Consider the following 24,909-nt stretch of genomic DNA (forward strand, 5'->3'; position numbering starts at 1 on the left):
GAGCCAGAGATGAGTTGTCTTGGGTGATTTTATTTTTATGGAGGCCCGTTAACTGTCAGCCCTCATGCAAGGACTTCCCAGAACTGACTTTTCATGATAATTGTGTACGTGTGCTCGAGCCTGTCTCATAGTTGCACAACTCTCATTTACACTGTGTTCGTGTACTGGTATGCGCATGCCGTATCTCCAGGAGGACTTGCCATTTTGGTTGGCAATATTTACCAAATCGTTTGACCTGCGTGTTCCTCCGGTGGACTTTGCAACGGGATGGCGTGGAGTCTCTCAATGTTTCCACATAATGCAGTCCAAGCGACAACTAAAGTAGCAAAGTTCTGAGCCTCCCTAATCTAACAACATATCACAGGCCAAGATCAATCAATCATTAAACTTTCCCATTAAAGTGGCTATTGTTACAGCCTCATTGTCGTCTCATTTAAACTTTGGTTTTTAGCAGATTTGAGAACGTTATCTTAGTTATTCGTGAGAGCAATAACGTTTTATTTATTTATTTATTTTCTCGAGAAAAGCACTGATTTGCTGCCACTAAACTTTCATGACTGGCGCTCGACCTTGAAAACAGGCCGCCCCACAGACTGAAATGTTGATCGCTGGGTAACTAGACTGTTGACAAAAATCAGATTTGGCCAGGGTGGTGACATGTGAAAAGGATGCAGACGACAAACATTTTGCCTGATTGTCGATATTTCCACTCACGTATGCCAAATGGACTTTGGAGCCACTGTTATGACCCATTTCTGACAACCAAACGAGCATCGTGCACCAAAGAGTTCAATGTGGCATCTGGTTAACATGTTTTTCTGTTTTTTTTTTTGTTTGTTTTTTTTGAAAGCCAAATCTAGTCTCTACTCTACTTTCCACTTTTCTCTCCTCCAATGATATAATAGTGTTTGGATTGTAGACTCACTCCTCAGGTTCTCAAGACTTCCTGGGGCTTAAGGGGTGGATCTGGATTGGTCTCAGACTTTCTAGTGACTCCACTTAGTAGGGTTGACTTGGGCTCAAGGTAAAATAACCACAACAATGTTTAAAGTCTGATGATGAACCACTTGGTCCTTGTCTTTTAACATATTAAAAATATCCACAGTAATGCATGGTGCATGAAAACAAACTCTGAAGGTAAAATATCATCTTTGAACTGGGGGTACTAACTGTTAAATGTGACCGGTGACAAAGTATCCCACCTTACTCGAAAGGAGTGAACGAATCCACTCTCTCGCAAGTAAAGGGATTTTTACCTCTGCAGAAGTTCAGGGGACAGGATGGACCACTCATTCTCAATCGCAACCAGCCACTCTCTCTCTCTCGCATATCGGCCGATTAGCCAAGATACGTTTCCACCTTTCCTGGAGCCAGAGGATGCTGCAGCTCACACATGGAGGTATAATAAGCTCTTGTTCGTGTCTCAGCAGCTAAACTAGTCTGTTGCATTGCATTAACAAAGAATATCCTTCCCGATATGGAATGGTGCAGTGTATAAAATAATCACAAGATCCCTCATCTAAGCCTTAAACAGCACTTTGCTCAATCATTTCGAAGAGCTTTTTTCGGGCCATCCTCTTTGTTTTGTTTTACAGTGAACCATTCCACAGGGGTACCAGGTAAGGCCACTCCCTTCTCTCTTCCCAAGTCGCTGGGCATTTGTCCATTTTCTCCGTCCCTACATTCTGTAATTTCTGCCCCCTGTGCTGCCTCGACTTGAGTTTTTCTGATGCACTTCCTGCAAAAAAAAACAGAGAAACACGTAGCTGAATGCACAGCAGAAACACAGATAAAGTGCTGCCTAGAATAACGTGTAAGAGAAGCTGGGCAAAGTCACTGAATGTCTCGTGGTGAAATGTTCCTTGGGTTCAATTTTAACGTATACGCGTGAACAGCTGAGTTTTCCCTCGAAAACCAAGTCACAAATCGTCCTATCTTTAATGTAGTAATCAGGTCTGCTCCAGGGATTTTTAAAATGATTGGATTGGTCATAATTTAGAAAATGAGAATGTAAATCGGCTGGTTTTTAAAGTTTTGTTTATCCAGCCTCTAATCTGCTATGCTATGAATTTGAATTAAAATTTTTGAATATTAAAATAAAAATCAAATAAACACTCATTTTGTTTTAATATCTTTTTCTGAACGGAAAACCTAATGAACAAAACATACATGGACCATAAGCTTAGAGGCTTCTTGGCTTCGTAATTCTGATCAAATACACCATGGATCTTAGACACAGTTTTAACACTTCATGATATGTGTGGTTCATCTTCATCCGTATGTCATGGTGAAAAAAAAAAATAGAATTTCAGGACACAGTGTACAGTAGCAGAGTGGAGCCTGGGGAGTGGGAGTGCCACTGGGTCTACCACAAAAAACACTTAGTTCCTTCTCTTGCTAATGGTTTTCTTTTTTGAGCAAAAAAGGGTAAAAAAAAAAAAAAAAGCGCATGGTTGAATCTTAAAAGGATCACACTGTCCGGCAAGTTCTCGAGCATGAGTCTGCATTACAACATCGCAGTTTCTTTATTTGGAAATCTCAGGACTATTTATATAACTCTGTCCCATTTCAGGATACAGCCTGACCTGCCTTTGAAATTCTTATGTCATGAGAACGAATGTGTGTTTGATAAAAGTTTAAAAAGCATAAAAATGAAGTCAGACTTGTTTGCACGCTTACCTTGAAGGATGAATGACTATGTCCAGATATAGGTCTCTGTGGGAGAAAAAGGAAACTTCTTGAGTTGGATGGATTAATTTATCTCGCTATACAATGATAAAATTAAACCTCTTAAAAATTACAGTTTGATGAGTTTGGAAAGTGCTTAATGAGACAAGAAGGTTGATAACACTAATGTCTTTGTTCTGTCAATAAGTTAGCTTAGCTTAGCAGCTTAGCATAAAGAATGGAAAAACACATTTTAAATAAAATTGCATGTAGCTTTATTTGGCTGCTCAAAGTAACAGTAATCACATAGGACGCTCAATTCTTTATGCTAAGCGAGGCTTATGAGAAATTAGCTGCAAAATCACGCTCACCTTCTTGTTTTTTGTCTTGTCTGGCTGCTGCGCCGTCCTACGCTCCGCGCCCTTGTCCACTTTGTGCCCCGCGGTACTAACCTTGGGCGTCCTCGGCATGTCTGTGTGGCGCTGTGAACGCACGGAGCGAACTGACTTGTTGGTCTTGGCGGGCGCGCAGTACATTTCCAGGCGCCGCAGCTCACAGCTTTGGAAGCAGCACTCGTCCACAATGCCACGCGACCGCCGTGCATTGGGGCCATAGCCCGTTGGTTTACCTGTAAAAGGGGGAGGAAGAAGATTTAGATATAGCTACAGCCCCACGACAACCTATAAGGAAGTCCAGACAATAAAATACATCATGGGTTGTTCGTAGCCTTACTGCTCCTTGGCTAACAAGTGTTGTAGTGACTCTTTTAAAGTGTTTCTGGAGACCTATGTGGCGTGTTTTGCTGTCATAGAGGAAGTGACAAAATATAAAATAAGAAATGGCTGTGCAAAGACAGAATTTCAAAAATGACTTCCCAATGTCCTCAAACAAGTACTTGCTAATGAGCGAAGTTATAGCTTGTTACCACGTTTGCGTGTCTTATTAAACTTGCAAAGTTCATAAGCATAACTTAACAAGTTTCAACTGTAAAATTTGAAGAGGTTTTGCACATTTTTGCACTTTTGTCCTGTAGAATGAATCAGCTGAAACTTCCACTATGATGTTTTTATACCAACTAATATCTGGTTATGACGACATTAGGCTTAAATGAAGCAGAAGAAGTTGACACAAACCTAAAACTTAATGTACTTCTTTGACTAAACGTTACTTCTAAGACTGTACTGTTGGTTAAGTTTCAGGACTTGCACATCTATTATGCTAATCTTATGGCAGCTAGTTAATCGTGCTACCTTATTAGCATTAGTTAGAGTGTACTACGAAATACAAAACGCAACTGAAAGCTGAATGGATTCAAAAAGTATGACGACCAATAAGAGCTGGACAAAAGCCAAGTCATATGTAAGACATGAAACATCTAAAATATGGTAGGAATACTGCAAATCTTTGGAATTGGTCTTGGGGTCGAGTAAAATTGTTTAGAAACTGAAATATCTGAAGCAAATCGATTCAGGAAAGTCAATAACGGTAGACGAGACCTATGCTACGAATAACAAAGTTACGAAAACGCTCAAAAGTGGCTAGCCACAGTATGACAGCGTTATTCAGTACAACTTTGATTTGTTGGACGCGGAGCAGCAACAAGGGCCAGGTATCAGTTTGTAGTTTCATATCGGCGGTTTCCATTGAAACAGACTTGTAGCGAGCTGCTTTTTCACTGGTAGACTGAAACCAGAACATTCGGGGTCTCTCCCAGAACACATTAGCTAAAAATGGTTAGCTTGTTTTACCAATTAGCATAGACCTACACTAGCTAAATGTTGTCACAGTTAGATTAGACGTGTCTCAATGAGAGCAGGAAAGAGCTTTTTAAATTGAACCAGAAAACAACTGCGCATTCATTGTGTGCAGAACATAACGTCCTGGAACATGGTTTATTTATTATGCTTGAAAGACTGATGAAAGAAATCACTATGTTATGCAACCAAGTGGAAACAAAAAGTCCAGACACACTGACTGGGGATCTTTACTGGATATGAGTAACGTGACATGCAGCAACCAAGCCCGACTTGTTATAACAGATATTAATGTAAGCTAAGTAGAAAAATAGGAACAATCTTGTTATATCACAAATAGCTCGGGTCCAGCTCACGAATGTACCATTAGCTTAATTAGCTAGCTGGCTACAGCTGATACAATCTGCTGAGTCAGCCAACAAAATCAATGGCTGCCTGGTAAAAAACGAAGCTCTGTCTGAAATAAAAGATTTGCACTCAACATTGTAAGCTGCATACAGACTTTGCAGATTTAGCAAATAATTTATATGTTAAAAAAAAATCAGATTTCCTCCTCAGGTGCTTTTTATTTCTTGGCTGAACACACGGAAGACAGTCTCGTACTAAAGAAATGATAATGGCCAGGTCATGAGTCGGGTTTTTCTAATATATGTGCAGACTTAATGACATTGATTTCTCCGGTGTAAAATTTACAGTGTATCACGTTGCATACTGCAGACTGCATTTTGGCAGCAGCTTCAGTGTAAAAAAAATAAAAAATAAATAATAATAATAAAATAAGGTGAGGGGGGTGGGTCACAGTCACCCCAACATTAGGAATATCCCACTCAGCCATTTTGGCCCATGTGTCTCTCACACTGAGGCCCAACCAGCGAGGCCAAGCCACAAGTCCTCTGGGCTCGATCCACCTGCAGAAACATCCAGGCAGGCTTTGAGGCTGCGCCCCCGTTGGCTATGCCCCACTGTTCATTCATGTTTTAATTTGGCTCCCTGACGGCTCATTCATGTCGAAGACGGAGGCGTGATGCGTCAGAGAAAGCAAAGGTGCCGTGGACATTTTGTTGTGGTGGTCAAAATTAAAAGACTATTTAAAGTTTTTTTTTTTTTTTTTTTTAACCGTATAAAGTTCCAGTGACGCCAGTACTCACTTCCTCTTAACTCCCTTACCCCCCCGAAAAATCAACCTGGTGGCTTTTAGAAAAACCCAAACTCTCCAATTACAATTCCCTGCTCACCTTGAACAATATAGCCCTGATGGGCTTTTCCCTGTTACCAAATGAAATAATAATAATTTAATATGGCATTTACAAGGAGGAAATGCCTTTCCTTCTCAGAGTTAATAGCTCTTGGCTCAGAGGCCTGCCAGTGCTGACAAAGTGCATTAACTTCTGCTCTCTGTCTGCCTTGTCCTGACAACGTTGTTTTGGACAGAGAGCAGCTTTCATTCAGAAACAGAAGCATCTTTCTCCTCAGACCCCCAGACACAAAGCAGAGTGCAAAGCTAATGGGAGGTGTGAATGGGATGAAGGAGACAACGGGGGGGGGGGGGCTTTTATGTTGCACGTCAGGTAGAATGATGCTAAAAATACTCCATGCACCTGCATTATTTAGGAAACAGAGGAACTGGATTCACCTAGAACCCAAACTTCCAAAATATATGTGTGAGATGGTGAGAGTACAGATTTTGACATCTGCATTTTAATTTATTGACAGTGTTTATTGGCATTGGCAGGGTATATGTGTTCTTCTAGGAAATTCACTTGCTCAAATAGACAGCGCGATGGTTGTTGGTTGAATCAACACCTGATGTCGTGACATTTTGGGGAAAGAGAGAGGGAACAAAATATGACGCTCGGCCCTCTCTGGTGATTATATAACAGCTCCTGAGAGCCCAAAGAGGGGCCGAGCCTCGTTGCCTGCCGTGTTTTCCCCAGTCCCTCGCAATAAAGTCCTACAAATTAACATCCGCTATTATTCTGAAAATAGTTTGCCACCCCGCTGCACAAACAGCTGGAAGGTGGAGGCAAATCAGCTGGCGCCAGCTCTAACATGTAGGATAATCAGCTCGAGCAGGTTGGGGTGGGGGCACACGCATGTAGTAATAATCAGGTCTAAAAGCTTTGGTTTTAAATGCTTCAGTGCCATGGATAAATGCTGTAATCCCTCATAAACAAAGAGTCGTTTTATGCGTCTGTTGTTAAACAAAGGAGAGTAAACAGCCTTTTTTTTTTTTTTTTTAATGGTTGTAGTTCCCGCCTCGTGGATTTATGTGGTTTGAAATCGAGATGCAAGGGATCACACATGATGACAGAGGAGCGCTTCAAGGCGATTAAAAAGGCCTGTATCAGCATTTTTTTCAGCGAAGTATATCACATTCACATATGAATAACTCATTCAGAGCTCGTTTCTTTGCAGATGATGTCAGCCTCTTCGTTCATCTCCAAGTTAAGCCTGTTTCTAGTGTAAAGAGGTGATAATATAATATAATATTATAATAATAATAATTTAATGGATAAACCAGACACTGAATGCATAGATTAATGGACAAGAATTCGGATACCAGGTGAACGTGTGCCAGAAATACAATTTTAGCTTATTATTATATACGAAAAGTGACAAATCTTAATATTTGTGAAGCTCAGACGAGAAGAAGTTTTCTTTAAAAATGGCTAAAACCATTAATTGATTGATTGATTTACATCCTCCATCTCTATCCAATCGCATTGAAATGTAAAGTTATAGTGGAAGTGGAAGTGCATGTAGTTGATTAAATCAACATCTTGACAGATAATGCCATATTGTGTTGTGGCAAAATCTGAGTCAGGTATATTTCTAAGTATTATTTGAATAGCATAATATTAAATACAAAATGATTAGGGGTGGGTATTGGCAAGAACTTCACAATACGATATATATCACGATACTTGAGTCACGATACGATACATTATTGCGATATCATGCCATTGCCATATTCTACATTGTTCGATGAGAAATTTTAAATGTAGCCTAAAATACACGTTGTATATATGTACAGCAGATGACATCAGTGAGAATTCATTGTACAAATTGAGAAAACAATATTAATCCAAATGATCCACTTCCAATTTATTGCACTTATACAAAAAAATCGGCTCAAAACATGACTCTTGACTCAAGACATTCAAAATTGATATAGTATCAGAAGAATAAATCTTGCGATATATTGCCATATCGATATTTTCCCCACCCTTCAAAATGATAATAATAATGTATATTTATAAATAGCACTAGCCCGAGTTAAATATAGAACACACATAGTAGTAGGTAGGTGGTCCCTACTTAATCTCTCTGTGGGTTTGGGGGTCCCTGACCTGAAAAACATTGAAGACCCCTGATTTAAGTTGAGAGTTTTAAGTTGGGAATTCAATTTACAGCTGCTGCCTTCTACTGACCCACCCAAGAATTTGATACCATAAAGACCAATTCATGATCTCCGTATGTTAACATGGGTGAATGTGATGTACATTTTTTTCTACTCTGTGTCTACGAGGATTTAAGTTTTAAAACGATGCGGAAGCTCGGGACCTAACCTCGTTAAGCAGCAGTAGAAAGTTTTTTTTTTGTTTCTTTTTTTTTCTGTTGTGCGGCCAAGAACTATAAATAAACAAGCTCACCATCATATTTTCTTGAGCACATGTGGGGAACATGTTTGAAGATGCATACCTTTGGTTATAGAATGTACAGAAGTCTGCTGGTTTGAGTTTTAGTCTCATAATTTCCTCGTAAACCATCTAACAAATTCCTTTGTGGTGGAATATTTCTTTAAATGATTTACATGGGACATAACAAAACTATGCAATAGCATCGACTGTCTTCAACCTTTTAGATTTTATATATTTTTTTCCTGTGAAATCACTGCATGGTTCCATGAAACATCTTCTGTTTGCTGTTTAACAGGCTCAGCACGCATAGTGTTCATTCCTCTAAGGAGCCGCACTGGAGAGAGATGGCTGGATTCCCCCATTCCAGAGTGGCACAGAAACCATCTGAGTTTTACAGCCTGGTCATGCTCAATAAAAACCAGTGGATTCTTGGAGCCGATGTGCTGCTCTTCCTGCAAAGTGTCAGGCAGTTTACAGCTGGGCAGGGACTACGAGAGCCGCTTAAAGTACTGGAAACTACCTCTTTATCACCGGTACCACAAAGGGTTTACAGCATGTGCAAAGTGTTCTGCGCTGTGACACTGGAACCTCATCCAAAAGCACCGCCGCTAGCTTTAAGAGTTGGGAACATGCAGAGATAAAATGGGATTTAGCGAGAGCACATTGTCTTGGCAGCAGCGTTAAAACATCTTTGGGAAACTCTTGAACTATGAGAAACTATTCAAGTGAAGATTGAAGATTGGGTGGCCACTGTCACTATATCCATATTTTACTGGCGATAAGTACAAGGATAATGCTCAAGTTCCTTTGGCAAGTCTTATCAACCATTATTTAGCAGCACTAGCTTCCACAGTAAATGGAAATAATCACTGGACAAATTGCCATTTAAGACATTCTTGGTCCCCAGAGGACCAATCCCAGTGTCTTTGGTGTTGGGATCTTTGTAGCGCAACCATGTGGTTCTGTCTTAAATGTCAAATACTAGACTGAGTAAATTATAGTAACTTGAAAGTAAACCGAAGTAATTGCTTAATACATTGCCACAAAAGTTTATACAGACACTACAAATATTCTTGGTCCCCATTGGATCAATATCATTGTCTTTGGTGATGGGATCTAAAATGTCCTGACAAACATTGGACTGACCAAACTGCAATGACTTTGCCGATCTCATGAATTGGTACTTGGGGTTTCTAGCTAGTTACCAAATGTTTGCACGTTAACATGCTAAGTTGGCGAATAGGACCATGATACCTGCTAGATCAGGGGTCTTCATCGTTCGTTTTTCAGGCTAAGGACACCCCAAACTTACCCTACCGACTATATGTGTTCTATATTAAAGCGGTATTTATTAATATACCTTATTATTAGCATTCAGTATTAAGCTATCCCTTATCCCTTTACTAAAATATGTTGGATTTATGTTAATGTGTATTTTAAGAAATTTGAATTTGTGGGCGGACATTTAAAAAACTACATAAAAAATGTCTAATCAACCAAAGATTTTGCGCCCGCCCCCTCTGCAGTCCGCAGACCTCCTGTTGAAGACTTATGTGCTAGACACAAGCATATTAGCCTGACTTGTATTGAATGTGCAATTTTGGGCTTTTAATGGCAATTTGCTCGTCTATCCAGTGGCCACTACCGTCTTATTACTGAGGCTGGTATTCAAAGAATGGGTGAAATGATCAGATTGTCAGAATATTCCTCCAATTTTCTTTGGGGATGGAGGATATCTGGGTATAACGGGGAGGTTTCGACTGGCTGTCTCGTGTTACCGTATCTATTTTTGTTGGGTTCAATGAGTCCAAGTGATCAAGGGTGTACGGGACTCTTGGGTTACACCCAGAATGCAAAATGAGAGGAAGTCTCTGAGTCTCACCTGCGAGGTTCGAGAAGAGAGAATACCAGAAAGGACATCAAGCTATGAATCTGATCGACCTCTGCGCTAATGTTACGAAATAGATCGCTGTTTTTCTTTGTCGAGGTCCAACATTATGTGACTGGATTAAACTGGTGAAGAGTTTCAAAGGTAAAGTGCTGTTTAGTCCCCCCCCCCCCACTCGAGTGTCCTCAAATCCCTCGGTTCTCGGCTTCACCTAATGCACAGATCTAAGTCTGGAGGACGCCTGTGTGTCCTTTTCATGAGACGCCTCTTTGTTCCTCTGAGCGGTAATTCACAAGGAGGTCGGAGATTTTTTTTTTTAAAAAAGCTCAGGTCTTAATGGGAAAACGACACCTTTTTCGCAGTGATGGAGAAGACACAGGAGGTCTTTCTTCAGGCCTCAGTGCCTTCCGCTGAGTGTTTCGGGTCCAGTATAAAACTGGAGAGGGGAGGGGAAGGGTGTCCTGATCATCCTGTAATCCACATAATCCCCTGCTGCTGAGGGCCAAGGCCCCGGCTCTGCGTGTGTTTGAGCGCGCGCACGTGGGCGCGCACGCCTGTGACGTCCTGTTTACACTTCCCGCCTCTTTCTCCCCCAGCTCTGAGTGAAATTGAAAGGGACAAACAGCGACTAGGCAGTATCATCACTGGCTGCAGAGAGCAATTTCCTTCCCTCTCCTTTCCACCACCTCCAAGTGACGAGCCAAGTACTGCAAGCCAGCATAACACCTAAAAAATTACCATGCTTCATATTTGGCAGCTTTTTATTTTATTTTATTAGAACTGGGTGTACCAACAATAAACTTTCAGCCAAAACTAAGGGGTTATTTCATCTTGTCATATTTCATGAAAGGCTGTGCATAATTCATTTTAAAGACATGCACAGTAAGATTAGATACGCTCACTCGGGGATAACTGAATATTTCAGCGTGAACTAGGAGTGACTTAGGACACGGAGCTACTTAGTACGCACACTTTAGCCAAAAAAAATCCCATAACAGATCTGATTCATGGAATGAACATCCCAGTGAAATCACCCCACAGTCCTGCCTGCTAAAGCATTACAAAGACAACTGAGGATTTCTAGGTCAGGCTAATAATTGGAAAAACTGACTACGGTTGTGGCTTTTTCTTTTCTTTTTCTTTTTTTTTTCTCTCCGTGTTTCATAGACCGCAGTTTGTTTCATTACCTTTGAGAAAGACAGAAAAAAAAAAAAAAGAAGAAGAAGAATTTCCACCAACTGGTGTTTAGCATTTCTGTCAGGGTAGAAAATCTGCAAATGTGCAGTCTAGAAAAAAGCAAGTGTGCTACTTTACTGGTGACATACTCAAGGTGGATTGGCAAAAGCAACGCAAGCACACACACACAGAAAAAAAAATAAATAAAAAAATAAAAAGCCCCTGTCGTTGCAACAGTCTCTGGACACATTATCAATCAAAGGGCTGCCAAGTTCAACACGGCCAGACTGGAGGGGAAGAGTTCAGGGAAAGGAGCAAGCCTCCTCCCGGCCAAGCCTTTTGCGTCGCCTTCTAGACAACAGAAATCCAAATGGATTCTCCAGATACTTTACGGAACCGAAAGAGAAGGAAAAGGCATGACGGCGAGAATATGAGAGAGCGAGAGAAACCGAGGAAGACAGTGAGCGGCATATTTTCCGAGGCACAGCACCCTGCTGCTCAAACCTCATCATCTTTTCAGAAAAGGGATGAAGTGTTCGTGAAATACACCTCTTTTTCAACGGGAAAATGTAGCATTGATAGATGGACGCTGTGTCGCTCAGTGACAGCTCGGTGTAAGTTAATGCGGGAAAGACAAATACATTCCCCCTACCACAAAAAGGTCTGTTCCTCCTGCATGAGGATTCATGAGTTACATTGGCCTCCATTCAACACCTTCTCATGAGATGGATACGGACAATACTACAAGTCAGTCTTTGGAAAAACATTTATAAAACTGTAGTAAAACTCTGCTATCAGTAGCCAACACTTTGTCACGTTCTCACATTATCCAATCTCTGGACACCACTCATGACTTGTCAAAATCCTAAAAATTTCAGCACCTTGATGCTACAGCTGGAGACACTTTTTGAGACCATTTTATGTAACGCCAAACCGAGATATGAAAAGTTACAAGAAGCTCTACCGGAGAGGGAAAAAAAAAAAAAAAAAAGGTAACAAAGTCCAAATCCAAGCAGCTGTTTACTTAAAATCTGATTGTGTAGTTCGCGATTTTCCAGCCCAAATGGTCTTTTACACAAGAGAAGTCCTGCAGCAGGAGGAATCCAAAGACCAAAAGAGTGGTAACTGGCAGAAAATTGGCAAATGAAGAGGCTGTCATGACCACTTCACAGCGCGCAGGTGTTGCCAGCAGCATCTGGACGAACAAGACTCGCAGCTTTGCAGTAGCTTGGTGGCTCTCCAACAACTTTCTGGCAAATGCCGCTACGGAGGCCCTGATGCAGAGAATAATGTTGACCGGTCATGGAAAAGCTGCATGGAGCAGCAGCAGCAGCAGCAGCAGCAAGGTGCACTGTGACACCACAGCCAGACAGCTGATGATGGAGGTGTCTGAAAAGAAATCTGGTTGAGTTCAAACACCTTTGGATGGTTCTGCATCTCTACCGTCTTGACTACTACTGCAAAACCATAGAACCATCCAGAATGAACCCAACTCTTAGCAACACTGAGCTGTGCACGGACAAGATGGAAGTGTGCAGGAAACGCACCGGAGAGGTCGTTTGGTCCGGCCCAACATCGGCCAAGTCAGAACATCGTGCCCCACGTAGCTGACGTCCATCGTCTCTGTTCAGTGGTGGATCCATCATCTTCCCTGAACAATAACCGTGGGTTCTTGCGGCACGAACTCTTCCCAGAACTTTAACCACACTCTGCGCTGTCATGCGCAGATATTGTAGAGTTAAAATATTTTTTTTAAATGCTAGCATCGGAGGTTAAAAGCCAAATTTGACACGGACAAGATCAAGTCTTGTATAAAAGCATGTCGTCGCCAATAGATTAATCGGTGTCTGAATTCCATTTTTTTTTTTTTTTTTTTAGCAGCATCAGCTTCCAAATTAAATGGAAATAATTAATGCATAAATCACGATTAAAGACTAAACAGATGTTCTTGATCTCCAGAGGATGAATCCCAAGGTCTTTGGTGATGGCTCCATATGAAACATCTTGACAAATATTGGATTAGATAAATTTGGATGACTCTGCTGATCCCTTAAATTGGTGCTAATTAGTGAACGTTAGCATGCTAACACGCTAAGCTAGGTTGGTGAATGGCGCGATGATACCTGCTAGACAAAAGCACGTTAGCATCACAGAGCTAACAGCGTGATATTTGTTATCATCCTACCAGTAAAATCTGTTTATTGGTGATTTGCATGTCCACCCAGGAGCCACTACTCTCTTATTACAACCAATAAAACTACTGCAAAGAGAGCAAATACAGTATAGATGCTGCTGGTCTCTCACAGAAATCCTATATCGCCTTCGTCTTCTTCTTCATTTCTGTTTGAAACTGGCAGCTGACAACGTCTACCACATGTGGAAAATCTTTTTCAAACTCTGGGACCGAACCAAACCGTTTATAATGGATAGTTACGTCTTAGCTTAGCAGGACTTAGAGGGACAATCAATTATTAGAGAGATGAAAAACTGGCTTTCGGTGGAGATACAATGCTCATTGAGGAGATTTAATACAAATTGGTTTAATTGAGGGAGGCCAGCCCAGGAAATGTGAATGATGAGCTTAGAAACTTCAGCTCTGCGTCAGTCTGGGGCCAGCTATACTGCTAACTCGTCTCTGACAGAAAGATCAGGATACATGTCCTGAGAAACGCTGGCTGCCGATGGAACGTTGCACCTAACCTTGGTAGCTCCATATATCCTGTGCTGTTCTGGGCTTAATGGAAAAATTGGAGATTTAAATCTTGGATTCTTGGTCGAGGGTTTTCTTTGGGTAGCTTTCCCCTTCTCTGGTGGAAAAAAGAAAAAACTTCACTGCAACATTTAGTTTCTACCCCTCCTTTTTTCTCAGAGATAGTCAGCCAAATTCCACTTAAGGCCCTCTCCCCACGTGCAAATCTGCGATTGCCACCAACAATAGTTACTTATCATTATTCTACATTTCATCTGGGTCGTCCTGTTGAAAATCTGGGCTCGGGACCAACGGCGAGAGCAGAGCATTAAAACAAATGTGCAGGGGATGAATGCGAACTTAAAGATAACAGAGTGGGAGAGGAATGAATGAAGGAGGAGGAAACATTAATGCAGGGGAAGTCAAGACGAGATGTCAAACCGGCTGCTTTTTTATTTATGAGCTCGCAGGAGGTGGAGAGCTCTGGGACATATACAGCCAACCTTTATGAATAAATAAAAAGGTGCACTTACTGAAATAAAAGCCTCTGTCTCCACAGACAAACTGCAGCGTGTCGACCAGCTCCGCCCCGCACAGGGTCTCGGGACCCGCCCCTGTTGCCGTCGGAGTCAGGGTGAGGACGCACAGCAGTAGTGAGAGGGTGTGGCTACAGGAGATACAGCACATCGCACTCTGCGCACAGAGAGAGAGAGAGAGATAGAGAGAGAGGGAGAGAGAAAGAGAAATTGAGAGCGTTTTTTTTTTATTGCAATATACCGAGCATCATCAGAGGTAGAGTTTCATCTAAGCATTCAAGAAACAAAAGTCACATTTTAGTTCGCTCTGCTCTGGCAGCTGCTCTCACTCAAGCACTTTGACACATTTTCAAACACACACTGAAACAAGCGAAGGGCTCAAAAACGTGCAAGATGTCCTTTCAGCTAAAAAAAAAAAAGAAAAGAAAAAAGAAAAGAAACAGAAAAAGTGAAAGGAATGGATGGTAAATTTGCAGATGTTGTCACGAGGAGGAAAACGTATTAAAACTTCCACTCGGTGCCAGAGTCAAAGAGAGGAGGCTGACCTGCACTGATGCTCCGGAGCGCCTGTGCGCAACAGAGCGGAGCGCGTCCAAATTGAAAACACACTCTCCCCCCCCCCACACACACACACCTCCCCTCCTCCCCTTATCAACCCTCCGCTCCGCCACTGGGTGTTACAGACTATCTCATCTAAACTTCTTAACAATAATATTAACCTGATAAATGAAACGCGTACATCACGTCTATCAACAACAGCGAGCTCGACTCAGTTCATCCCTGTGCCAAATCCCAGCGCGTCATTACGCGCAAAAGTGCTTCGGAATACAGAAAGGAGAATAAAAGATGCAAAACCGCCGCGGGATCTTTCCGATCCAAGATGTGAAATGGAAAAAGGCTCTCCCGCCAAAGCCAGCGGAGGAAGCTGGCTGGGGCCAAGTGTACATAATAAAGAGAATAAACACAGGACATTATCCATCTCACAACCCCGCGACCGCACATAAGTATTTCATGTTAAGCTCCCCTGTCTCTCAGCCCCGCAGCATCAGCTTAGATATTTAGCTCGTAATAATTGCAGACTCAGCAGTAATTACTCTGAAAGTTGCACAGCTGCACTGGAGCCGTTTCTGGTGTAAAAGAGCGCAGGGCGCACAGAGGCGCTGAGGATGAACCCCCTCATCCATCCGTGCAGTGGAACTCATGCACGAGTCAAAGATTCCCAAAAGGAAAAAAAAGAAAAAAAGAAAAAAAAGAAAAAAGGAAAAAAAAATCAATTAAAGCAAAAGGTGGAAAAATTGTGATTATCTGCTGGAAATAAGCACACAGAAACATGCAAGACAGTTTCTCAATAACTGAATCAAAATTATTTTTTAAAATAAATCTTAATAAATCTAAATTTATCATGCATGCAAAATACCTTAAAATACAAACACGCAATAGAAATCCATTCATACTGGTTCGGATTAAACTAGGTAAGGATGCTCTGTGCAAATAGTGAGCAAGTGAAGAGGTGATAATCTATAGTGTCAAAGGAAATCAGGTAAGTTACCTTGAAGACATCACATAAATGCCACTGAAAGGAGAGAGCGCTAGACATCCCCACGGGTCTCCGCAAGACAAAACCCGGCGAAAATGAACTTGTTTGAAGTCATTAAAAACGGGGAGAAAGAGGATGAGATGCGGGCAATGTCACATCTCAATATTCCGACTTTGTTCCATTGCGCAGGCTCGTTTTGGAGAAGTGAGATTTAGCGAACAGGAGACGGATTTAGAGAGAAAATCCCTCACATTTATCTACATTACACAGACATTTTCAACAGGAAACAGCTGGGGCAGCATTTGCCTCCTACTCGTCCTAAGTTATTCATTAAGGATTTTGGGCACATTTTCAAATAACGTCATTTCTCTCTCTCTCTCTCTCTCTCTCTCTCTCTCTCTCTCGCTCTCTCTCCCCCTCTCTCTCTCTCCCTCTCCCTCTCTCTCGCTCTCTCCCTCTCTCTTTTTTTCTCAGAACGGGATTGAATTTTGATCTCTCTAAGACTTGGTTAGTAGTTCAGATCAAGATAGAAAAAAGCGTGTTGCCCCACCAGCACCAGCAGCAGCAGCAGCAGGAGCAGGAGCAGCAGCAGCTCACACTCACATAATGCACTATTTCAGAGCTGCTGAAGGAGAAGTTAAAGACAAGCTGGAGGTTATTATAGACTCTGGGTTGTTGTGCGTAATTTGGCACCGCGTAATTCGGCAAGTCCATCCAAAGTCTGATCTGGTTAACGCTAAAATAAATCTTTACTTTTCCACTTAGGCACCACATAAAAAGCTGAAAAATAATAATAATAATATATATATGTATAAAAGCCAAATGCATGCAAATAAATGTGACGTTTCTTGCAACACAGAGCAACTATGAGTCTGAAGTCACCAGAAAACCACATCTGAAGTCCTGTTCTCTCTAAAGTGCGTGCCACTGTGCAGGCTTTGCTGCATTTCTGCACACTGTCACTGACGTTTCTTGTCATTTTCCACATCCAGTGCTCTGGTTTTCTCTCTCCTCTTGCTGATTTTCTGTCAATCCTTGTATGTTGGTGTGCAGCTGAAGGACTGACGTGGAAAAGATCAGAAAAATAAAACATGTGTATTTGTGCTCGTTTCAAGAAACTCTACAGGTGCTCAACTCAAAGTTTTCAGCTTTTCTTTTGGAAAATGCGAGAGTCTTCACAGACATTTGCTATGCTGCTTTGCTGGTGCAGTGATGGTACCCATTATGCAGGGCCACCCACTGTCACAATGTTACAGAAAGAGGGGAGGGGAGGGGTGGTGGCGATGGTGGTGGTGGTGGGGGGCAGCAATGACAGACAGGAGCTTCACACGAGGCGAGGGCTTAAAGGGAGATGTGTTCAGCAGAGATGGGATATCAACACCGATCCAGTCACTGAACATGAGAACGGTGCCGCGACCCAATCATAAAACAGGACACCAGCAACGCATCCCAGCGCTTGAGAGCGTGTCCCAAGCGGGGGTCGCGTCCACAGTGGACTGAGGCTGGATGAAGACACGCAACAGTTGAGGTCGTTGGGGGCATAAAGTGGGTCAAAACGCACAAATGTCCCCATGTGACACGGGCAGCACTGAACCGCACAGAAAGAACTCGCATGAAAAGTTAAAAGATTTTAGTGGTGTCAAACATGAGGGCCCCGGCCCCTAAAATGGGTCGCAAGGTAAAGACGAGGGGTCGCAATATTTGTGTAGATAATGTGTTCACACATGGTCAGATTTGAATGAATAGCAATGGTTAGAAAATGAGAAATTAAGCATTTTATTGTCTACTACTACAAAAAACGTGGTTACAATGTTAAAGGTTTCTTGTTAGTTTTTGCGTCACTAATCTGGTTAACATTTTTTCAAATGTTTGCTTTTATATATTATTTTGAAAAAAGAAACAAATAAAATGATCTAAGAAAGGAGATGCACAGATAAGAGGTCATACAGAGGCATTTGGCAAAACTGCAGGAAACCAAAGAGCAAAACGACAAAAATCTTCATTTTAGCCCAATTAAAGAGTTGATCAACAATAAAACAGGAAGTCGCAATGACGTTGGTGGCAGCATTGACAAAACAGAACTAAAGACCTTAATGATCTGATTACTTTCTACCTAATTGAGGAGTTGGAGTAACTCAGGCTGCAGCTCTTCATCTAACAGCTCACTGTGATTGCTCCGTCCTCTTCCATTACTTAGTTTCACTGTGGCTGCTTCCCAATAAAAGCCACTCTTCTGTTTTACGAGCTTACCGCTTTTAATTTGAAGCAGCAGTCCTTGTTTAATTAGCATTAGCCTAATTCCGCAGCTACGGATATAAAACCTAAATATAACATCGTCTGCATACAAAATAATCCGACTTTCTTTTTTTTTTTTTTGGCTTTAACAAGTGCACTGATAAAAGCTGCAAAAACACAACATATTAAGAAGATTTTTATACTGGAGATTTTTTGCAATGTCACTACGTCAGCTGATACTCTAGCTAACTCACGACGAGCATTTTATAGCATTTGTAGCAAATGTTTAACCGGTTAACGTGATCACATTTCTACAATCCGTGACCTGACTTATCGTCCTCTGCAAGCGGCGGCCTGCAGACGAGAAGTGCACCGAGCAGCCGTCTCCGTTTGCCTCCCCTGGCGGATTGCGTCACTGCCAGGAGCTGCTGATACGACGTGGAATATGATAATGATCCTCTGGTCAGAAGGACAAAGCTGCTTTCAGACCAGCGGATGACCTTGTTAGCGTCAGATCAGGGACGTGGTCGGTCACTGATGCCCATAAGCCTCTCGCTGATCTTAGATGGGAAATTATCTCATCTTTCACTGCCTGCTGACAGAGAAAACCCACACAATCTAGCGTGTAAATGCTTCATCACAGACTTTCCTGTTATCACTGTTGCTGTGGTCTGGCAGTATCGATGATGGGCTTGTGCTCTACATCTGCTGATGCAGTAGTGGGAAGAAGGCGAGGGAGGGAGGGAGGGAGGGAGGCTGACCTTTCCTTGCTCGCCGTCTCTAATGCCCAGTTCTCTAAACTGCCTCGGTGCCAGGTTTCTCTCCCTCTGTCTCACTCACTCCTTCTCTTTTCTCTTTGGTTGCAAGACTTTTGAACCCCCTCACCACCATCGCCTCCCCCAGTGAACTCATTGACCAGGGAAGGCTTGTTTTCGCTCCCTTCTGCTGTAGGAAGGAGACACTGTCAGCTGTAAAAAGTGTCCGTCTGTGCACTTTGATCAGGAATTCATCTCGGGGGTGAAACTTTTCTTTGAGGAAACGTTTCAAAATGAATACTGGTGCTTAATTTTTTAAAGGAACTCAATCTGGATTTATACGTTTCTAATCCTCCCTCGTTTGAAAGAGTTACAGCTCCACAAAAGAAGATTTCTTGGTGACGGACACATCTGTTGTCCAAAAGATCATAGGTCTTCAACAGACCCACAAATTTAAAGAGAGCCCATTCAGTCCACAGCTGATGTCCCATGAATATCGGAACCAGTGCATCAATTGAATAGCTTAATACTGAATGCAACATTATAATAATAATAATAATAATAATAATATAGAACACATATAGTAGGTAGGGGGTCTCTACTTCATCTCTCCATCAGGTGGGGGGTCTGTGACTTCTAAAACATCGATGATAACCGCGATAGAGGATTTAGAGCTGCAATAACATTTTTTGGCCACTTGATGGCACCGTTTTGTCGTAAAGTTGTTACAACGACTGCCGCAGTTGGTGGAAACCAAAATAAAGCTAAAAGGGAACATAAAACATGATCTCAAACTAATCACATGTCCACTAAATGTGTTAATAAGTGACTGATAACGCAAGTTTGTCGAGCTGAAATAAATATTTCTGGCCTCAAGGTGGCAGTATTTCTTCAAAAGTTTGTAAAAGTCGTCAAAATACTGTACAAGAAACAAGGGCCTATTTTCTCATCTGATAGACACGGAGAACTTACTAGGTGCCGTTTTTCATTCATTCATCGTTAACATCAAATATCCGGTCACACTTTTAGCGTCTTTTTGTTCAGCTGACGTCGGCACAAGTGATGAAATCTGTGAGGGGGAAAAAAAACAACGAAATGAGCCAAATGAGGCCAAAACATGGGTTCTTTTCAATTATTCATACAAAACTAGCGTCTGGTGGAGCTTTGAAGCCCTGAAATGTAAGATGATTGAAGATTATAAGAGAGATCGAAGTGACTTAACTTGAACATTTTAGTGATCGATTTTGTTTGTTTGGTTTTATTTGAATAGTTTAACATTTGTATATATTTCTGTAGATATTCAATTGGATTGATTAACCTAGGATAGTCATATATGATAAGGCAAAGGTCAAAGGTTAGGATGTTATGCTGTGTATTAAATCATGGAAACTGAAACTAATGACCAAAATAAACGAAAGAAATGAAAATGAAATTAAATGAAAGACAAAATGAATGAAATCAAACATGTTCATAAGCTTTGGGGACAGGGTAGGCAGGCTTTATTATCGCCTTTGGACATTTTTCAGTTTTTTATGGAATGCTAAGCTAACCAACTTTAGCATGCAGACATGAGAAAGGCGCCTTAGATTGCTGCTTTTGATTGGATTCATTTTTTTTTTTTTTTTTTTTGTGCAGTGATCTGCTCTCTCCAAAAGCCTTTTAACACTAAGCAGGACAAAAAGCACGGAACAGACAGACACTTCTTGCAGTGCTAACGGCATCCCGTCGGGTCCCTGCTGCCAAACAAACGTCAGAGTCAAAGGCATAGACACAGGACACAGACAGCAGTGCAGAATGCAGATGAAAGCGAGAGGACGGAGGAAGAATTAGATTGGAGGGGGCAAAGAAAAAAGGGAGATAAAGCTCTGCAAAAAAACCTGCAGCGGTGAAGGGAAGATGGGGGGGCTGCAGGGCTGGTACCCAAAATCCAAGATGGGAGGGAAAGTGCGTGGCTGGGGATATGTCTGGGCACACACACATGCACTTACACACACTTGATTAGGAGAGCAATCCTTCTCTATTCTGTTGATTAGTCTGAGGGTTTTTCCAGCTCAATGGCTTCTCTGTTATATTTCCTCTTTTATCCATTGACTAACACGGGGAGAAAAAAAAAAAGCTTTGCAAAAACAATGAAAGTAGAGGGGTATCCATTGCAAGTGATTGCAGGGGTAATTTCAGATTTTTTACGTTTCCCAAGCTTGGTGGTTAAACGGGGTGTGGTGCTGCCGTCCGTGCGCTCAGAGCAGATATTGTTATCAGAGCCCCGCGCTCTGCCATACGCCGTTCATATGGAAGAAATAAAGGTGCGTCATGGAGCAAATGCAAGAAATGGGGCGCTTGTTTTGATACGCTGTGTTTCCGTGGTAACACGCAGAGGTCACAGTATTTTGGCAAAAAGGCCGGGAAATTCTGTGGTGCCTGTTGATGATCAAAACCCACTTTTTCAAAAATATCTCCGGGACAGTTTAACTGTTTGTGGCAGGATTTTTAACAAACTAAACTTGGACGCTTTAACCCATATTTAGTGGTGATTAAAAAAAAGGGGACACACAAACTCAGGGTGGCCTGCCCTATGCAGCTGAACGTGGAAGTAAACAAAAAAGTCACTGTTAGACCAAACGAATGTTTTTAGCTCGACGTAAGCTAATAGCAGGCACATGCTGCCTCTGAGTGAGGCTGTGAACGGCGCCCTCTTGTTGTAATGACAACCCTGTGGAGGGTGCGGACGGCGGAAATGTTTGTTCGAGTTTACAAGTTGTGGCATGTTTGCGGATGTTTTCAGAAATGGTGGTGATGGGTGGTTAATACTGTGTCGTATACAGCTGTCGTTAGCATGCTAAACCGCTGCTAGACACCGGCGGTTAGCCAGCAGCGTTCTTCTCACGATGTTACCTCTTGAACTTCGTTTTGTGGGAGCTCCATTTGACAGCAGTAATAGCTAGCAACTAGCTTGTTGTGGAAACCAAAATAGAGCTAAAGCTAAAATGAATATTGCAAATTACATTGATGTTTTTGGTCACTTCACGTCATTGTCTCTTCATCAAGTTGCTTAGATGCAAAACAATTAACTTGGTGTCATGTTTACTTGAATGAAAGGCCAACGTTAGCTCTTCTTTTAGCTTTCAGCTCCATTTTAGCCTCCAAGCTAGCTGAACAGCGCCACCCACTAGTCTTTTAAGGCAGAAAATTGGTCTGGAGTCACTTCATTGGGAACTAAAGTTGGCCTGGTAAAGATCTGCTGAGCCAATCAAATAGCTTGGGTGAATTTTTTGGGTCGCAGTTAAATTTGCTCACAACAAAATTGTTCCTTGGTCCCAGTGATATACAGTTGTGTGCAAAGGTAACTAACCCCCTAATGAAATCAAAATGGTGTGGTCACACTCATATTTGGTAGTTCTAGTCTGGTCTCCTCCAACTTGCAAGCAAAATATCTGCCAACTTTGCCACGATTAAGGTGATGTGGGCGGTTAGATTGAAGCTTACATGTGCTGTGAAATCAAAACAATGAGCTTTTTTGTCGCAAGTACATTAAATATGTTTGTCGGGGAACTGTACGTAGGCAGATTTAGAGTCAGGAGAGCTAGTTTTAATTCACGAGACTTTACGCAAAGCTGTTGGTATCAGAGCCCCTCAGATACAAGAAGCGAACCCGACGTGAGGCTACTTAAACCGCAGGTGCCCCATTCGTTCATTCATTCTGAATTAGCGCTAATCCTGTGGAGGTTCATTGGTGGGGTACGGCCTGGACAAGTCATTAGTCTATCACAGGGCTAACACAGAAAGACAAACAACCATTCACACTCACATCTGCACCTACAGCCAATTTAGGATGAACGAACCTACCAAGCATGTCTTTGACCCACGCTGGGAGAACATGCGAAGACAAAAGACCGAATTGTGCTGCTCTTGAAAGTGACTTGTGACCGTGTTGACGGAGTGCTGACATTATCTCATCTAGTGTAATCTCAAGACCTGTTGGAGCGTGCAAACATTCCCATCTATTACAAAAAACAAAAAAAAACAACCGACCAGAAAACAGGAATGTTCCACTGAGTCAGAAACAAAAACACGAAACACAAAGCCGAACAATAGCTTATACAGTAATTACAACCTAAAGATGTGGGTTTTAGTAAACACAACTGATCCCGATCCGAGACAAGCCACAGGCTAGAGACGAACCTCCGAACACAATGCACCGAGTCAGAACTTAATGTCAGTGATATTGCAGCGAGCTGTCTGTCCTATCCAGCTTTCCTCGTAATGTGCTGCCTCATGCTGCAATTAGAGCTGGACGAGGGCTTGTGAGAGCGACCTCAAAGCATGCAGGGAAAACGTACTGTTTGCGCTGTTTACTTATCCCATGTAGCGCAGTGGTTCTGGGGGTAAAGGGCCGCCGCTGCCTGGCGCTCCCCCGGCCTGCTGGCTGTTTGGTTGGCTGGCTGGTGGGCTGGGGAGTGGGTGCAGCGCTCCTCTCTACCCACCACCTGGCAGCAGGGAGGCTATGTCTAGGAAGGAGACCTCTGCCAGGCCTCAATTACGGGGGGGAATAATCCAGGACACACTGAAGCAATTACAGCCCCATATAAATCAATATGCTCTGGGTTAAAAAGTGATCTGCTCCCCAACACTCTGGAGAGACTCACTCAGGCTTTGATTTTTCTAAGATGGGGGCAGTTTCCCTAGAACGCAGGGATGCTGCTGCCGCCGCTGCCGCTGCTGCAGTTTCACCTGTCACTCACGCTGCGTCAACAGTCAGGTGACCGTGACAAGACCAGAGGATAAATATCGATTTGCCGAGCCTGTATAAACAATTATTGGGAAATTGATGTTGCATAAAGCGCACGAACAAACAAATATCCAGTAAACAAATGTCTGCGTGCATGCAATACTTTTTGGAACAGAGATATAAAGGTTAAACGCTATTACTCATGTGTTGGGAAGCTTGCAGAGTCCAACGCTGAGAGGAGCCTCATTATCACTACTATACTGCCATCTACTGGTTAAAGGAGGTTACTTACTCACAAATTCACAAACTGTATCCAAAGACTCATCTCCAGTTAATTCTGATGCACAAATCCAAAGTCTTTCCTACATGTTATAGAGGCATCGTTAGCAAATAAATCCCTTGGCAAGTATTGGGACGCCCGTCTTGGAGAGTCGATATAGCTCCTCAATTAATGTATTAACTCATTTTCTGTACAACAGCAGCAGAAGGAACAAGATAAAACTATGCAGCATGGCATTAAGACTACTACTATGCTGACTGTAGGGGATTGGCAGCAAAACTATATGAATTAACTAACCACTAGGGTAGAGAAGATCTACCACAAACACTGCTGGTTTTACCTTCCCAGACATACTTTATAAACATTTTTGAAGCATTGGATGGACACATTCAGGTAAAGATACTGGTTTTAGATGGATTAAATGAGACAAATACGAAGCAAATACAATCATTGCTTGTAGTTGCTCATCAAACTGCCTAAAGGTGCGAGCTGGTTTGGTCCAACAAATGGTCTAAATGAAGTCTGATTAAGCGAGAAGGTACCTCTGAAGTTGTAGCTTTACAGATGTTAATAGTTTGAGGATTCTGACTTGGAGGGCTTTGTTAAAAGTCTTTTGGTTCTTAGATGAACTATAGATGGTCTGTATATAGTCGGAGTAGCAACTAAATTAGGACTAATTAGGCAGTAAAGTAACATGGATCACTTGGCTGACAAGGAACGGTTTAAAATCGATGCTTTTAAGTTCACAGAAGCAAAAATTTGAGGATTTTCTCTTAAAATATTTGGGTTTTAGACTAAATGAGACAAACGCAGTCTTACAGTCACATCATTAGCTGCCGTACACAAAGTGCTGCTTTGCATCTAAAGCAGGACTGATGACTTGACTTAAATGAGAATGAAAGCAGCATATTTTAAAGCTGTAGAACAAAAAAACAGCTTCTGATTGAAATATTCTGACATTAAACTAATCATTTAACAGACAGACGCTTTTTTTACATATAGAAAAAAGAGGAAGTAACAACAAC

The 24,909-nt window shown here is 42.1% G+C and overlaps 1 protein-coding gene across 2 annotated transcripts; it reads right to left on the reverse strand.

The window, feature by feature from the left end:
* Positions 1 to 1,533: 1,533 nt before the first annotated feature.
* igf1 (insulin-like growth factor 1) lies at positions 1,534 to 16,229 on the reverse strand. Of its 2 annotated transcripts, none has more exons than XM_047575809.1 (5): positions 15,901 to 16,229; positions 14,349 to 14,508; positions 3,039 to 3,295; positions 2,680 to 2,715; positions 1,534 to 1,738 (listed from the first exon to the last, which is right to left on the reverse strand). In XM_047575809.1, the coding sequence occupies exons 1-5, from the start codon at positions 15,946 to 15,948 to the stop codon at positions 1,679 to 1,681; spliced, it is 561 nt and encodes a 186-aa protein (XP_047431765.1). In that variant the 5' UTR covers positions 15,949 to 16,229; the 3' UTR covers positions 1,534 to 1,678. The 2 variants fall into 2 exon arrangements, with proteins under 2 accessions (XP_047431765.1, XP_047431766.1); XM_047575810.1 differs by lacking the exon at positions 15,901 to 16,229 and adding an exon at positions 14,897 to 14,911.
* Between the last annotated feature and the right edge of the window lie 8,680 nt (positions 16,230 to 24,909).

The sequence above is a fragment of the Mugil cephalus genome, chromosome 22 (assembly GCF_022458985.1).
Source record: "Mugil cephalus isolate CIBA_MC_2020 chromosome 22, CIBA_Mcephalus_1.1, whole genome shotgun sequence".
NCBI lineage: Eukaryota > Metazoa > Chordata > Actinopteri > Mugiliformes > Mugilidae > Mugil > Mugil cephalus.

Bases quoted from the DNA above. Each gene is read 5' to 3' on its own strand.
- igf1 (XM_047575809.1), bottom strand. From the start codon at position 15,948: ATGTCTAGCGCTCTCTCCTTTCAGTGGCATTTATGTGATGTCTTCAAG. The intron at 14,509-15,900 runs GTAACTTACCTG...CTCTGTGCGCAG, and splicing joins ATTTATGTGATGTCTTCAAG to AGTGCGATGTGCTGTATCTC. The intron at 1,739-2,679 runs GTAAGCGTGCAA...TTTTTTTTGCAG, and splicing joins ATAGTCATTCATCCTTCAAG to GAAGTGCATCAGAAAAACTC.